At 41.8% G+C, this 15,009-nt stretch overlaps 1 protein-coding gene across 1 annotated transcript in view; it reads right to left on the reverse strand.

The window, feature by feature from the left end:
- ROS1 (ROS proto-oncogene 1, receptor tyrosine kinase) overlaps positions 1 to 15,009 on the reverse strand; it is a 139,838-nt gene that overhangs the window by 77,792 nt on the left and 47,037 nt on the right. Inside the window, exons 19-26 of the mRNA XM_090032152.1 lie at positions 14,302 to 14,402; positions 11,112 to 11,326; positions 10,584 to 10,747; positions 10,031 to 10,193; positions 6,189 to 6,451; positions 5,302 to 5,365; positions 2,324 to 2,523; positions 1,271 to 1,482 (exon numbers count right to left, since the gene is read on the reverse strand). Coding sequence (XP_089888278.1) covers positions 1,271 to 1,482; positions 2,324 to 2,523; positions 5,302 to 5,365; positions 6,189 to 6,451; positions 10,031 to 10,193; positions 10,584 to 10,747; positions 11,112 to 11,326; positions 14,302 to 14,402 — 1,382 coding nt within the window. The remainder of the gene's footprint in view (positions 1 to 1,270; positions 1,483 to 2,323; positions 2,524 to 5,301; positions 5,366 to 6,188; positions 6,452 to 10,030; positions 10,194 to 10,583; positions 10,748 to 11,111; positions 11,327 to 14,301; positions 14,403 to 15,009) is intronic.

Below are 15,009 nucleotides of genomic sequence, written 5' to 3' on the forward strand. Positions count from 1 at the left end.
TTCAATGTGCTGTGGTCCCAGGCACACATATAAACATAGTGCCCAGGAACAATAAACACTAGCACAAACTACACCAAAATCTATTGCTACATGTTAATTGAACGTGTAGATGCACCCAGTTTTGTTTACAGTTCCCCTCTTAATAATCCCTAACATTTTGCTCGTCTTCTGATGGCTGCTGAGCAGAGTTGATGCACTTAGTGAACTGTGCCCAATGGTTCCTAGATCTCTTTCCTGTGTGGTAACATATAATATAGAGCCCATTATAGTGTAGGTATAATTTGAGTTATTTTTGTCCAGGTGTATCACATTACACTTATCTACATTGAATTTCAAGACAAGCCATCCTAAGTACAATCTTATGAATGAATATTATAATTAACATTAATAGCTACTGTAAATATAGAACTCTCTCTTACTCCTATGAGGCTTTTTTTTCTTTGCACATCTTTAAGACAAGGTTTGTCATAACTAGAACAATTTGCACGTTGTAAAAAGCTGTAATTTGCGTACTGACTTGATTTTACTTCCCTATACATGCAATTGCATGTCAATATAACACTTGAAGTCTTTAAAACAATGGTTCTCAATCTTTTTATACTCAGTGCACTCCTCATAAAATACCAGCTCTTAGCTTTCACTCTTTTTTTTTTGAATGTAGAAAAATAAAGGAACTATTTTTTTGTTGCAAAGACCACAACAGGTCAGAATGTTTCACACTATGGATTCCTATTTGACTTCTTTGGGTTTATCTGTGAAACGTACAGGTGTTTGCACACCTAAGCGTACTAACATTGTGCATCACTTGACAGCACTCTTGAAAGACTCTCACAGCACTCCAAGGTGCCATGGCACCCTGACTGAGAATTACTGCTGTAAACCAAGAATTACTGTTTTCTGGAAAAAAGTGTTGCTGTAGCCATGACAGTCCAGAAAATATGTGAAGCAAGGGGTTATTGGACCAACTCTAGCTATGTGGTTTCCAAACTTTTTTGGATCACAGGACCACTGTCAATGCTCAAAATTTATCATAGGCTACTGTATACCATAACCTTCAATTTTTTATTAGAACAGGGAACAATTTAGGAACTACTGCTCTTAATCACCCAGAAATTATGAAAGCAGAATTTTACTCTGCAATTCCTATGGTTTGTATAATGAAGACTGATCCAAACAACTGCAAAACTCTTAGGCCTTAAAAATCCATGAATTAAAATGGTCATGTTAAAATTACAGTAAAAACAAAGTTATCAATCATTTTATATCATACCTTAAAAAAGGAAATGCCAGCAGAGATGATATGGTCAAATTTCGATTAGTTGGCTGTATGTTCAAAGTTTTAAGTGATCTTGTCTTGAGTTCAAGATCAATAACTAATATTTGAGCTCCACTCCACAATGTTTTGTGGGCAACAAAGACATGTCTTGCAATCCAGTCAACTGCAATAGCTGTGGCATTGCGGAGATATCCATCTTTGAAAAGCTTAAGGAAAATTAATTTAAAAATTAATAGTGCTGCTAAGAAAACAAAATGTTTCATCCTGTGAGGAATTTGACCATAAAATTAGTTTCCATTCCAAATTACTCTGAAGTGGAGCAAAAAGTCAAAATAACATACACAAAAAAAAGATTCAATTAAAAATTTCAAACTTTGTGAAACAAGCAAAAACAACAATGTTCTGAATCTACTCAGTTGATCTAATAAAAGGTATCACATCTATTCAAAGAACCTTGCCTGCCTATGTCCTTAGACCAACACGGCTACAACCAAAAACCCAGCTATGTTCTGAATCAGCATTTCAATATCACATGTTGTTTCTGTTCTCTCAAAAATAAAATTAAATGTCATCACATATTGAAATTGTGCATTTCATTTCAAACTGTTAATTCAATACAAATAAAAAATCTATTTTTAGCTCAATTTCCATTTTCTAGAAAAATAATTCCATTCCAATGAAACTATAGTTTTCATATCCAACTGTCCACCTAAAAATCTTGACTAGGTCTAAAAATCTATGGATAATAAATAAGTAAAATTAGTTTTCCAAACTGAATGAAGATTTTTGTTATATTGTAAAAAAAAAATCAAAACAGCCCAGTCATTTCATTACCCAGCTCACCAGAAATGGCCATAATTAAATAAATATATTATCTGCATTCAACACTGTTTTCCACAATATATTTTGATATTAAAAGTAATTTTTATCATGCTCTTCCTTCCAAAGTTAATGCTGTAATTATAACCTGTATATAACTGTTCACAAAATAACAGCAATAATCATATATTTTACAGGATCCTTTCAAGCGAATAAATAGTAGAATACCTGAAGCATGGAATTATTTGGTATGTTCAGATGAAAAAGAGAATCTTCCTCTATGTAATACATAGTTTCATCATTAGCAGTGTAACTGATTTGGTTTACATCTTTTATGGGAAGACTCTTGATGGTCTGATTTCTGTCTATGTCAATGAGGGCCATCTCATTGGAAGAAACAGTTATAAGAGTTGGAACTGGAAAAAGATCTGGGGAAGAAAGGGTATGAAGTCATGCACCTAAACAAAAATTAGGTAAGGTTCTGTATAACCTGTGTTTAAAATGTGTTACTGTATAAATATACATTTGTTTTAAGAACAGTTTTAGGATGGTTTTCCACCATAACTTTCTTCCTACCCTTAGAACTAATATTCTAGACTAAGTAGCAATGTAGCCTGGCATATAATTAAACTAGTACAGTACTCAGAAAACAATCATAATTCCAGTGCTCTAGGAAACTGTGATTTGATGCTTAAGAGTAGGGTTTTAATACAATGGTTGTCTGCATAATTTCAACCATAGAGTAAACTGAAACAAAGGGAATAATAGTACCTGGAAAGGATGTTTTATATCTGAGATCTTATCATTTAAGAAAAAAAGAGCACAATTCTATGACCCTTTCCTCAGCCAAATGCCAGATCTTTAGCTATGCAAATGGCATTTTTGGCATTTATGTTCAATTCACAATTTGGTTACTCCTGCACTGCAGACACCTATGTATGCATGTGTAGATGAAGCGCCAGCAGTAGACTATACCATGGTGGGGCAAAACCATGACAGTATGCTTATCCATTCTGGATGCATAAGTGCTTTTAAAGTCACAAAAAAGTAGTCAGCCAGAAATCTACGGCTAATGAATGTTAGGACGAAGAAGGCCCTCCTGTTCTAGTTTGGTTAGGATACAGGAGATCATTAGCTGCCTAGGAAGCAAGAAACCTGGGTTCAAGGTCCTCCGTCTCTCAGAGAGGTTTGAACCTGTAGCACTCCAACTTCCCAGCACAGTCTGGGGATATGCAGGTAACATGCCTAGGTGCACAGGCACCAAGTTGCCATTTAGACACACATGAAAAAAAAATCTGCCCTAAATGTAATGAGTCAAGAAAATGGCCCATGTACAACTTATGAATTCTAGTCTGAGTTTATGAATCTTTGGTGCTTCAGACTTGAGCTGAGGAGATAGGGATGTATTGCTGAGTTGTCTATCCATGAATGGTGGATTATTAATAACCATCAGCAACTGAATTGGTCTTGTACCTTGGCAGAGCACAAGGAGTAACTATATCCTAAGTTTTCTCCAAATTCTCTCCAGGATGGGGCTGGAGTTTGAAGGGCTTAAATTTTCCCCAAAACAGGGAATGAAGTCCTAATACCATAATTAAAAACTCAAAAGAGACTCAGAGACAAAAAAAATAAATAAATAGGTAGCAGAGAGGAATAATGGGACATGTTTTCATGGCAGAGGGCTCCTTTTTAACTACGGCTGTAGCAGGGCTTTGATAATGGGACATGTTTTTTCACTTTGAGCAAAGCTGTGGAATAAAGAAGAAAGGGGAGGGAGAGACAAACAGAAACAGACACTATAGGGGGCTTGGGCGTGAGCCATGGTTTGGAAATGGGAAAGAATCCTAGACATTCTTCAGTGGTCTGTGGCCTAATCCCCAAGTATGCTCAAGAGCGGTGAGGAAACTGAGAAAGGAAAATGGTTGTGTATTACCTTACGTAAAGACTGGTCGGTTTGAACCTTTGCAAAGCCTGTGCATTGTCTCTTCCACTATCCCATGCTGCTGAGAAAGTAAACTGTGAGCCAGGGTGCTCACAAATTGAGACTAGGAAAAGTGGTGCTTATGTAACTAGTCATATTCATAAAAAGATAACACAAAGAAAGTCTATGTGCAAGAATCATGCTAGGAAGGTCAAGGAAACACAGTACTAAAGCCTACTCAGACTCAGAAAATGAGGACTATAGGGACCCCATGTCTAAGGCTTAAACACAAAGGTGTGGCAAATATCCAGAAGGGGGAAATCTAGCAGGACAATGATAATTTCACCACAGTTCTGGTTAGGCTATTCTTTATAGCTGAAGTGACCAAAATATGGCCCACAGACTGGAATCAACCTGTGGAGGCATGTCACCTAGTCTGCAGGGCTCTCATGAGTCTAGAAATTTGGCAGTGCAGTGAGCAGTGGTGGCATTAATTGTCATGGCTCCCAGCAATTTATACTGCCACTGCTCACGCTACCATAAAATTTCCAGACCTATGGTGAGCTCTGCATCCAATATCCAGAGTGTAAAGCTACATCATCTGGCTTATGGCACTGCCTGCAGGGCTAGAAATTTGTCATCAGGAAGAGATGCAGCTGCTGCCAAATTCTGGCCCTGTGTGCCAGATGACATAGCCCTGAGCTCTGGATCCAGCCCATGGATGGGCTCACAGGGCCAAATGAGTTGGACACCATTGCTTTATAATGTTCTGCAGTGGATGGAATGCCACAGCCATCCATAGTTTGCAATAATGTCATCCCCCAGCAGATAGAGTAGAGCAGAGAGATGAAGTATGTCTTAATACAAGTGACAGTGAGCAGAGAAACTTGTTCAGCATAAAAGGAGAGGGCCTTGTAATTTTTGGAACAGATCCTGGGCTCTATTCCCCATATTATGTGTGTGCTACTTTTCTGGAGATCAAACTGTTTGTTCTTTGCAGTTATGAATGGTTTACAGTAGTCCAGTAAATACTTTAAATTTTGTTTTAGTATTTTACACCGGACAGTAGCTACAGCAAAGTGTGACAATTGCCTTCAGATAGAGGATCTGAATTTGTGCCTGTTTGCACAAAATATCCACAGCCACTACCAATCTGAGATATATTTGCATCAGCCACTTACTAGTAGAAGGCTGTATACCTTATTACTAAATGCATTTGCTACTTGGAGCAGCATGTATCACACATGAGTTTACATTGTTTGAAGCTCTAGGTGAATGCTGGTACCTGTAGACTTAATCTCTGCTATATCAGAAAGAGGTCCCGGACCCACAGATGTCAAGGCTTGTACCTAAAGATAAATGAAACAAAAAATGTTAAATAAAAATCACCCAGCTCCGGTAGGAGCACAATTCAAAAAATTATTTAAACTCGTGCTTAATTATAAGAACATAAACCAACTTTCTGATTACTCACATGCTTATGTACTTTACTAGATCAAGACTTGAGTGCACGTGCAATTCTATGTCTGTCAGACTTCACTAGGTTTTAAGGAATGGGGAGAATCTTTTCCCTCTCTCATGTAAGGGGCTTCTGCTGCTGTTTCCATGTTTGGCCTACCACATGCTCTACTCTCCTGGCCTCTTGTATTTTTAATTTAAGATGGTACCGAGTCATTCTTCCGGGGGTCCCTCACAGCTCACCTCATCATGTAAAATCTAAGCACGTTAAATTTAAACACAAGGATTGGTAAAGGCCAGCAGAGGCTGCTAGGTTTCATCAAAATCCTTACTGTTCTCCATCAATAGGATTATCCTACATCTGTGAATCTAAGTTCTGTTGGACCCTCGACTCTCAGGCAGCGCAGGATTCAGATTTAAGTGGGAACTGTCCTTAATCTGCTGCTTTTAACAGGCACCTGGGTGACTGCAAGGACGTTTTTTTCCTTCAGGATACTCCAAACCTGCATAATAATCCTGCTAGGGGATATAGTATTATTTTCCCTGCCACAAAATGATTAAGTATTATACCTAATATGCAAAACTGAGTCAACAAGACAGCCAGGAACAGAAACCAGAAGGCTTGGCCCTGAGTCTTGTGTTAATCACAAACTAACACATTTTATCATATTTATCACTTTAAATTAAGGAAATCACATCATACATTTTTCATACCTGGAACCGTATTGTAAGCCTAGGAGGCACAGCCTTGAGGGAAAAGGACATTACAGAGGGTGCAGTTTTGTTTATACTCCATTCTGTAAAATTCTCATTAGCATCACTTTGGTTTCCTGTTTGGTAGTAAATTCTGAACTCTGTTAGTGCTCCATTTTGCTTCCTGGGTTTATCCCATCTGAATTCCACAAGGGCCTCCTCTTTTCCTTGATATGTGCCATGATGGAGCACGTAGATTCTGGGCCTTGTAGGTGCTGAAGGAACTGCATTCAAAACAACCACACAAAGAGTAAAGTACTTGTGTTAAAGGCAAAGTGAAAACCCCTGCTTTACACTGTTTAGTCTTGAGCCACAGCTCTATAGCTAACAGGATGATAAGGAAAGCAAACAGGAAACTAACAGAGAAAAATACTTCCAAACCTGAATACAACAAGTTGCAGTTATTGTGAAGTTCACACTTTGGTATTAAATTGTACTTTAAAATATTTTGCTTTTGAATTTGAAATGTGAAGTGAATATTTTATTAAATAGTTAAGTATGGGCAAGAGGGTTGGAGTATATTTTAACAATAAGATGTGCTTCAATTAGCTGCTTCCAGATTTAATAGATTTACACATATCTACTTTATGTTTGCTGTCATATGGATATCTGATTTTGTTCAAGAAAAACCATGTATTCACCGATGGACACAAATTCATGGATCTGAAAAGCATGCAGGGCCAAACTGGTGCAACTCCATTCAGTGGAGCTCCACTAATATCAATGAGTTACACCCATTTCCAAGGAGCAGAAAATTTATCCCAAACTGGATAAATTTTCTCTCAGAAAATGAGAGAAAATTAAGGTTGGAAGGGACTTCAGGACATCATCTAGTTCAATCCCCTACTCAAAGCAGGACTATCCCCAACTAGATAGGTCTTAAAAACCTCCAAGGATGGAGATTCTACCACCTCACTGGGTAACCTGTTCCAGTGTTTTACTACCTTCCTAGTAAGAAAATTCTTTCTAATATCAAATCTAAAACTTCCCTTGCTGCAACTTGAGACCAACCTGCTCCTTGTTCTGTCACCTGCCACCACTTCCAACAGCTCCATCCTCTTCTGACCCCCTGTTCAGGTAGTTGAAGGCTGCTATTAAGTCCCACCTCAGTCTCCTCTACTCTACGCTAAATAAGCCCAGTTCCCTTAGTCTTTCCTAAATCATGTTCCCCAGCCCCCTCACCATTTTTGTTGCCCTCTGCTGGAGTCTCCAATATCTTCACATCCTTTCTGTAGTGGGGTGCCCAAAATTGAACACAGTACTCCAGATGCGGCCTCAGTAGTGCTGAGTAGAGGGGAATAACCACTTCCCTTGACCTGGTGGCAACACTCCTACCAGTGCAGCCTAGTATGCTGTTAGCCTTCTTTGCAACAAGGGCACACTGTTGGCTCACATTCAGCTTATTGTCCACTGTACCCCACCGGGTCTCTTTCTGCAGAGCTGCTGTCCAGCCAGTCAGCCCCTAGCCTGTACCGGTATAGGACTTTGCACTTGTCCTTGTTGAACCTCATGAGATTCATGTAATTAATTGTATGTCTACACATGCAATTAATGCTATATTAGTTTACTGCACAGTAACTGACTGTGCAGTAAACAAGCCCTGGGCGGGCATCTACATGTGCAGCCATTTGGGAGCAGATTTGCTGCTTATGGCCATAGTCTGCTCCAGGCCTCCTTCAGCCCTGTTCTGTGCTGCCCCCGCATCATCAAGGGGAAGCTGGAGGCTCTGGCCACAGCTGCCTGGGGGGCCAGGGGCACTCTTTAAATGGCAGCCTCACACACTACCCCCTGGCCATCTGTGTTTCTGGCCCAGGATAGTCTGCAGTGTGCTGGCACAGCCTTCTACACTTCTGCTGGCAGAGCCTGCACCATGCAATGGCTGGTCCACCCCCAAGGCCCTGGCAGAGATAACCCATACCCTGTGTTCCTGCTTGCTGCCCTGCTCACCAAGCTTTCCTGCTGCAGTGACCACTGCCTGGCCCCGGTCAGTCTCAACCCTGTCTACCCCACCCCCAATGCTGCATGGCCATATGACCAGGCTCACCATTCTATCTGAGGCCCTTACTCCTGCACTGATGCTGACCAGCCCCTGTCCATTGCCCAGATCCTGGCAGGGACACTGATGACACACATGTGGACACCACCATGAGCTCCTGGGCCTACCTGTCCAGCCAGGACTGGAGACTGCACATCATCCAGTGCACCTGGGACAATAAGCAGTAGATGGACTCATTCCAGATGACCCAGACCACTTTCCAGGAGCTCCTCGACCAGCTCTGCCTGCATCTGGAGTGACAGACCACCATCATTTGACCACCCCTTCCCATGGACACCCAGCTGGCCATCACCCTGCTCAAGCTGATCATACCTGCACTACATCAGCCACTTCTTTGGTGTGGGCAAGGTCACCACTGTGAAAGCCATCTTGGAGGTCTGTGGTGCTCTCCAGTATGTGCTTGGGCACAGTGGTGACAGGGTTCTGCACCCTGGTTTTCCCCCAGAGTATCAGGGGGACCCCCATCCCTGTCACCTGCCCACCCCATGGGGCAGGTGACAATGAGCAGGGCTTTCATTCCGTTGTGCTGCAAGCAGTCATTGACAGCCGAGGCACTTTCACCAACGTCAGCACCAACTGGGATGGCAGCTCCCATAATGCTCGTGTCTTCTGCAACTCCACTGTCTGCCCTGGTGAAGAGTGGGTGCTTTGTGCCGGGGGTGCCAGACCTCCAGTTGGATGAGGTGATGGTCACCCCTCCTCACCAGTGACCCTGCCTATCCACTCCTCCCTTGGCTCATTAGGCCTAGCTAGACCCCAGCCAGGCACATTTCAACAGGTGCCTGAGCTGGACCTGCACACTGGTAGACTGCACCTTCAGCTACCTGAAGGAACACTGGTGCACCCTCACAACCTTCCTTAAGGTTACAGAGGCCAACATCCCCTGGGTCATCACTGCAGTCTGTGTGCTTTATAATATCTGCAAGGCTTGGGGGGAGTTCTTCCATGAACCATGGGTGGAGAAGGTGCAGCTGACAGAGGATACCTTGTAGTGGGAGCACCAACTGCTGTAGGCAACAGGCCTTCCCACCCACCCCCCTGCACCAAGGCCCTGGGCACACTGCCCATCTGGGAGTGGAGGCCAGAGCACTGGGTGTGAGAGGTGCTGGCAGGCCACCCCCTCTTGCACCCCTGCATCTGGATGGCCAACCACAGACCTCAGCTCACCCCCATCACCATGCTCACTGCAGACAATTTTTGCTACCCTGCAGGGGGCAAACTAACCAGGCAGTAGACTAATTTACTTCACACTAAGTGCCTGCACATGTAGATGGTGACACTTTACTGCACAGTAGATGTGCCCACTGTTTCAAAAATCAGCCAGATAGGTATATTTTCTGTATGTCCTGTTCATATGCATTCATTCTGCAGAAAGTATACTGTCAGGTGCCCCCTTAACCTTTGACGTAACTTTGAGTCAGATACTTATGAAGTAAAAAAAATAAGCAATATTTATAAAAACCCAAATATCTGTTTAAAGTACAACGTGGTCTTACTGTCACCTAATCATAAACTTATAAAGGTAATTTATAAGTACATTTATTTGATGGATAGCATCCTGTACTATTTTGATCATTGTTCCTGCAATTGTGTGCATGCAGGCATGCATGACAACTATCTTTTTAATTAAATTGGCCAGCCCTGCAAGCAATTCAACAGCTCTCAAGACAGGGTCCAACAGACTGAAATAAACTATGTCATATTGTACTCATTGAAGACTTAGGAATGGCATTTGAAATTCTAGTACCTTCTTCTGGGGATCGCAGGAAAGTGGATGTCATAGGTCCCTTGCCCCAGTAGGTGTAAGGAGTAACAGTAAAATCAAACAGTGTATAAGGCTCCAGCCCTTCAACTGTATAGATGGGTACTGTCAGATTATGAGGTCGCAGGCACCGTTCATTATCTGCAAACTGTCAAATAAGAAAAAACCCACAGAAATATTTTTTCTTCTCTCAGAAAAAAAGCTTTTTAAACATTCCCAGGCTTACTATGATTTTTCAAAGCTTCCCTTCCTGACACTAGGAAATTAAATACATTTTTAAGCAGACCCTCAGTTGTTATACACTGCCACAGTTCTCTTGACACCAGCTGACAACCTGCCTGTTTGTTGCTCAAAGAACAATACATGTTAATAAAATGGGCTAAAGTTAAACAAAGGCGACGCCTACAACTATTATTTAGGTGGTCAGTGACACTTTATATTTCAGACTGATTTGTACACAACGACATGACAGGAAGAAACTGTATTTCTGTTGTTAAAAATATCCAGGTGCATTAATGGGAAGGAGCCTTATGCATACCTTGGCTTGTAGAACCTTGGATTCCACACAGTAGAAGACAGTGCCCCAGTCCACATTTGTAACGGCATTCCAAAGGATGTGAAACCTCGAAGAATTTTGTTCAATCTTAAAAGACGACTCCACAACTGAATCTGGTATCACTTTGGGCACAAAGGAAAAGTTTCCTGTTGTGCGAAAAAAAAATTAAAAACTTAAGAAGGGAGATCAGTGGGTAGGTTTTTCAAAATTTCCTGGATGACTTCTAGTAGGACTCAGATGCTTTTGGAAACTCAACCCATTGTTCTTAAAGAAAAAGAAGCTGCCATTGATAATAAATTGACCTGTTATGCAGTATTTAGTCCACATAAATGTCATTTGAATCCTGCATCTATTGGCTTATGACATTGCTAGTTATCTATTTATTCTGATAAATTCATTACCAAGCTACTTCTGTCCACATCTTGTCCCTCTTAGACTTTAATAACCTCGAATTACAAGCTCATAAGGAATACATTTTAAAGTACATTATATAAAAAAAAATTAAAATACCTGGCAGAGGTTTGAGAGATCGCTGAACAAGGGTAAAAGCTGAAAACGCTGCTGGTTCTGAAAAGGGGATACCAACACTCTGATTAACTTCCTGTGTTGTAATGAACTGCTGGGCATTAATCCAGAACAGCCGCTCACTGTAATATACCAGTGCATTCTGGGATATTCCTGAAGAACTCCATGCTGCAAATTCAGTGACTACAGCATTACCACAACTGTGAAAAAAACACCTGGTGTTATCTAAGAGACAGCCTACTTTTTAGAAGAAAAAGGACCTACACAATGTTTGACACCTTAAGCTGTTTTCCTTCATCTTTCACCTTCCACATCAGTAATAAGAACAAACAAAAAGTTTTTTTTCAGTCTCTCAGAGTTGGATATTCCTAACTCTGATGCAGTAAAACCAATTTATTCACCTTTTGTAAGATGATACCTTTAAAAAGAAGTACCATTTATACTAAAATACTGCATAAGATTACTAAACAGAGACAGAAAGTGTACATTACAATTTACTTAGGATGTCTGCAGCCACATACATTCTTGGGTAACTTGTCTCTTATGCACTATCCCATCAAATTTGGAGCCTCATTTCACATGACTGTGCCCAAATCAGTCTTTTAAAATACAGATGTCAAACTCTTTTGACCCTGCAGGCCTGACCTGGCCCAGGGAGGCGAGTCTTCTGGCCCATGGGGCTTCTTGTCAGCTAGGCCACCCACATCCATGGGCTGGATGGGCTTGCCATGGTTTCCAAAGTTCCTGTAGTGATGGTGTTAATTTCCACAGCTGCCTAAGCTATTGTCTTAGTGCAGCTCCACTACCCATAGGCACTCCAGGGTGAGTAAAACTGGAGGCTAGGGAAAAGGAAAGGGCAGGCACAGCAGTGTTAAGTCTCTGGGTTTTGGAGCCATTATAAAACAGCAGGTCTAGCACCCAGGGGGATTAATGCCACTGCCACCACTCACAGGTTGTCCAGACCATGGAACATCTCATGGTCTGGATTGGCCTGTGGAACCAAACGAGTTTCACACTCCTGTTTTAAAGCACAGTTTGGTTCTTGTATACTCATATTAGCACCTAAGTGCAGAACTATACATTTGGAAAATTGCAGCTGTTCACCCAAGAATTCCAGTGAAGCCAGGGAGTCAGAGTCTAGTTCTCCTACTGGAATCAATGGCAATGACAAATTTGGCCCTAATAATCTTCTTGATAAACCTACCCTCACTTTTTCAGCTCAAGTAACCGTTCTTTCCTCCAGCCTTAACTGGCGACTTGATCTGTCATACCACTTCTGTGTCATGCCCTATAGGCTTTCTTTGATCCTAATTTATCCTCTAGGTAACAGATTAAATATATAAGCAAGGCATCACTTTACCATCTTAGAAATGTCTTCCAGCTTAGACACATGCTATCCAAAACAAATTTGGAAAGGCTTACGTATGCTGTCAGGCTCATTCAGATTGATTACTTCTACCCCTCTGCTGTAGTATACCAGAGAAGATGATTTATGGCTGGCAATTGGCTCACAACTGAGTTGTGTGTATGGCCTCTAATACTAAATCTAATCAACACACTTGGTTTTACAGTGTTTACTCTTCACTGAGTCTGGGATCAGGCTTCAAATGAAATGGACTCCATAAGAAATGAACGCGCACACACAAGATGAAGTCATTTTACAGGTTCACTCTGAGTCTAGTACAATTGGACTTGCCAACAACTGCTTATGTTGTACACACATGGAAGTATGATAAAACATAAATATGTGCAGACTTTGTTAAATACCGTCATGCAGCACACATGGTATATATATCAGAAGTGTCAAAGATCTGACCCATGGAGTCCTATCCTCCAGCCTGCAGTGCTGCCTGTGGGTCATGGAGTGGCACACTGCACACAACATGTGCTTGCCTTGGCACCATGTGCTGCATGTGGTGCAGAGAGCCTACCTGGCATGGGCTACACCTGGCAGCAGGCCTTCAGCCAGTAGACACAAGGCACATAGTGCATGGGCTCAGTCTGGGGTGTGCACTGCATACAGCTCCCACACTGGACTAGCCATAAATGCAAGATCTAGGGCCAGTCAGGATCAAGTCCACAAACTGGTCTCATGTGCCAGATCCAGCACACGGGCCTATCTAGTGTGGGTACCTCATGCAGCACATACCCCAGACCACCTCTGTGCATCACATGCCACACGGTGCTGGAGACAGGATGTGCGTGGGTTCAGTCCAGGGTGCAGACTACATGTGGCACCCATACTGGAGAGGCCCCACACACTGGATCCACGGCTGGTCCAGGCTGGTCCCATAAACCAGCACCACATGCTAGATCCAGCCCACAGGACCAGTACAGCACATGCCCCAGACTGGCCTCATACACTGTTTGCTGCTCATGGGGCCAGGACCTGCATATGCTGCATGCAAAGTGCAGGGCTGAAGCCAGCATGTGCACACTGCAAGCATCATGCATGCCTATCAAAGACACCTGCTATATGTGGCATCTGCACCAAACCCACCCTGTGTGCTGGATCAGGCATATGAGACCAGTCTCTAGGTCCGATCCAGCCTGCAGACTAGCTCCACACCCCTCATCCAGCTGGCAGAGCTGGCTGAGTTTGTCACCTCTGATATACATGATTATGGGGTTTGAAGATTTAATTGGTATTCATTTGAGATGACCCACATACTTCAGGCTTTGCCATTTGTGAACAATATAGCCACTTCTTACTCCTGGTAATCAAGGAAAAAACCCTTGCAAGTGCTGATTGCTTGTGTGAAAAACGGCTGCAGATTCCAGCCCTAATTTAAGTGCAAAAGATAGCTACAGCTCTTGGTATTGCAGAAATGTCAAGTTTTAAAAATGGTCCAGATTTAAGAGAAAACTGAAAATCATAACCATTGGTAGTTTACTGGCGAGCCCATAATACAAATTAATGGAATATCAAATGAATCAAGGGTCCATATTCACTGTGTCTATCTCAATATAAAAAACCATTAACAGTCATTTGATAACACAACATAGAGTTAGCCAAGAGCTGGAAGTTTTGCTTCTTATTTATTATCTGATTAATACCGATAATAGGTCAGCAATGTCCAATACATAATCTTAAAAGCAAAAGCACAGGAAGCAGAAGGTCCCATGAGTCTTATTGTTCACTGTGCTATATCTATATCTCTATCTATATCCTTACCTCTCTTCACAGAGGGAGACTCTGTATAGATTTAGGTGTAGATTGTCCTGCACAAACCAGTAGAGGAAGCCACCACTGAGATCCAAAGCTAAAGAAATCACCTAAAAAATAGAAAAAGCCAAACAGGAAAGTAAGTAATATAAATGCAACATGGAAAGCCTCCCTTCATAGGGGCATTATTGCATTACTGTTGTTTAGGCATGAACTGCTCTTCAGTGGTCATAAAAATGGTAGGCCCCAGCCACAGTGAGTTTTCCGTCCAAAGTAGACATAACATAAAAAGGGAAAACAACAGACAAATGTTCTGACCCTCACATGGTATAAATCATCAGCAATCTGTTGATGTCATTGAATGGCACCTATTTTATAGCAGCTGAGGATGTTACTGAAAATGTTTAATTAAATTTATCGGCATCTACCCTGGCACTTGTCCTTGCAGCATCGGAGTGCCTCAGATATATTATGGTAGTAGTATATCAAGTAGTTAGTAAAACCCCTACATTAAAAGCTGCGTGAACTCCTCTGGCATTCTAATGTTCTCTATCCAAAACAGATGGTTGACATCCAATCTCAAAGACAGTGCCATTTTTTAGAGTAATATTTCATAACCTCTCACTATGTTGTCAAGTTTGAGGGTGGGAGGGTAGATATTTTAAGCACAGCTTGATTTCATTTATGGAAATTATGTTTTAATTATTTAGAAAATGT

This window comes from Crocodylus siamensis, chromosome 1, assembly GCF_052110815.1.
Source record: "Crocodylus siamensis isolate JL-2025a chromosome 1, ASM5211081v1, whole genome shotgun sequence".
Taxonomy (NCBI): Eukaryota; Metazoa; Chordata; order Crocodylia; family Crocodylidae; genus Crocodylus; species Crocodylus siamensis.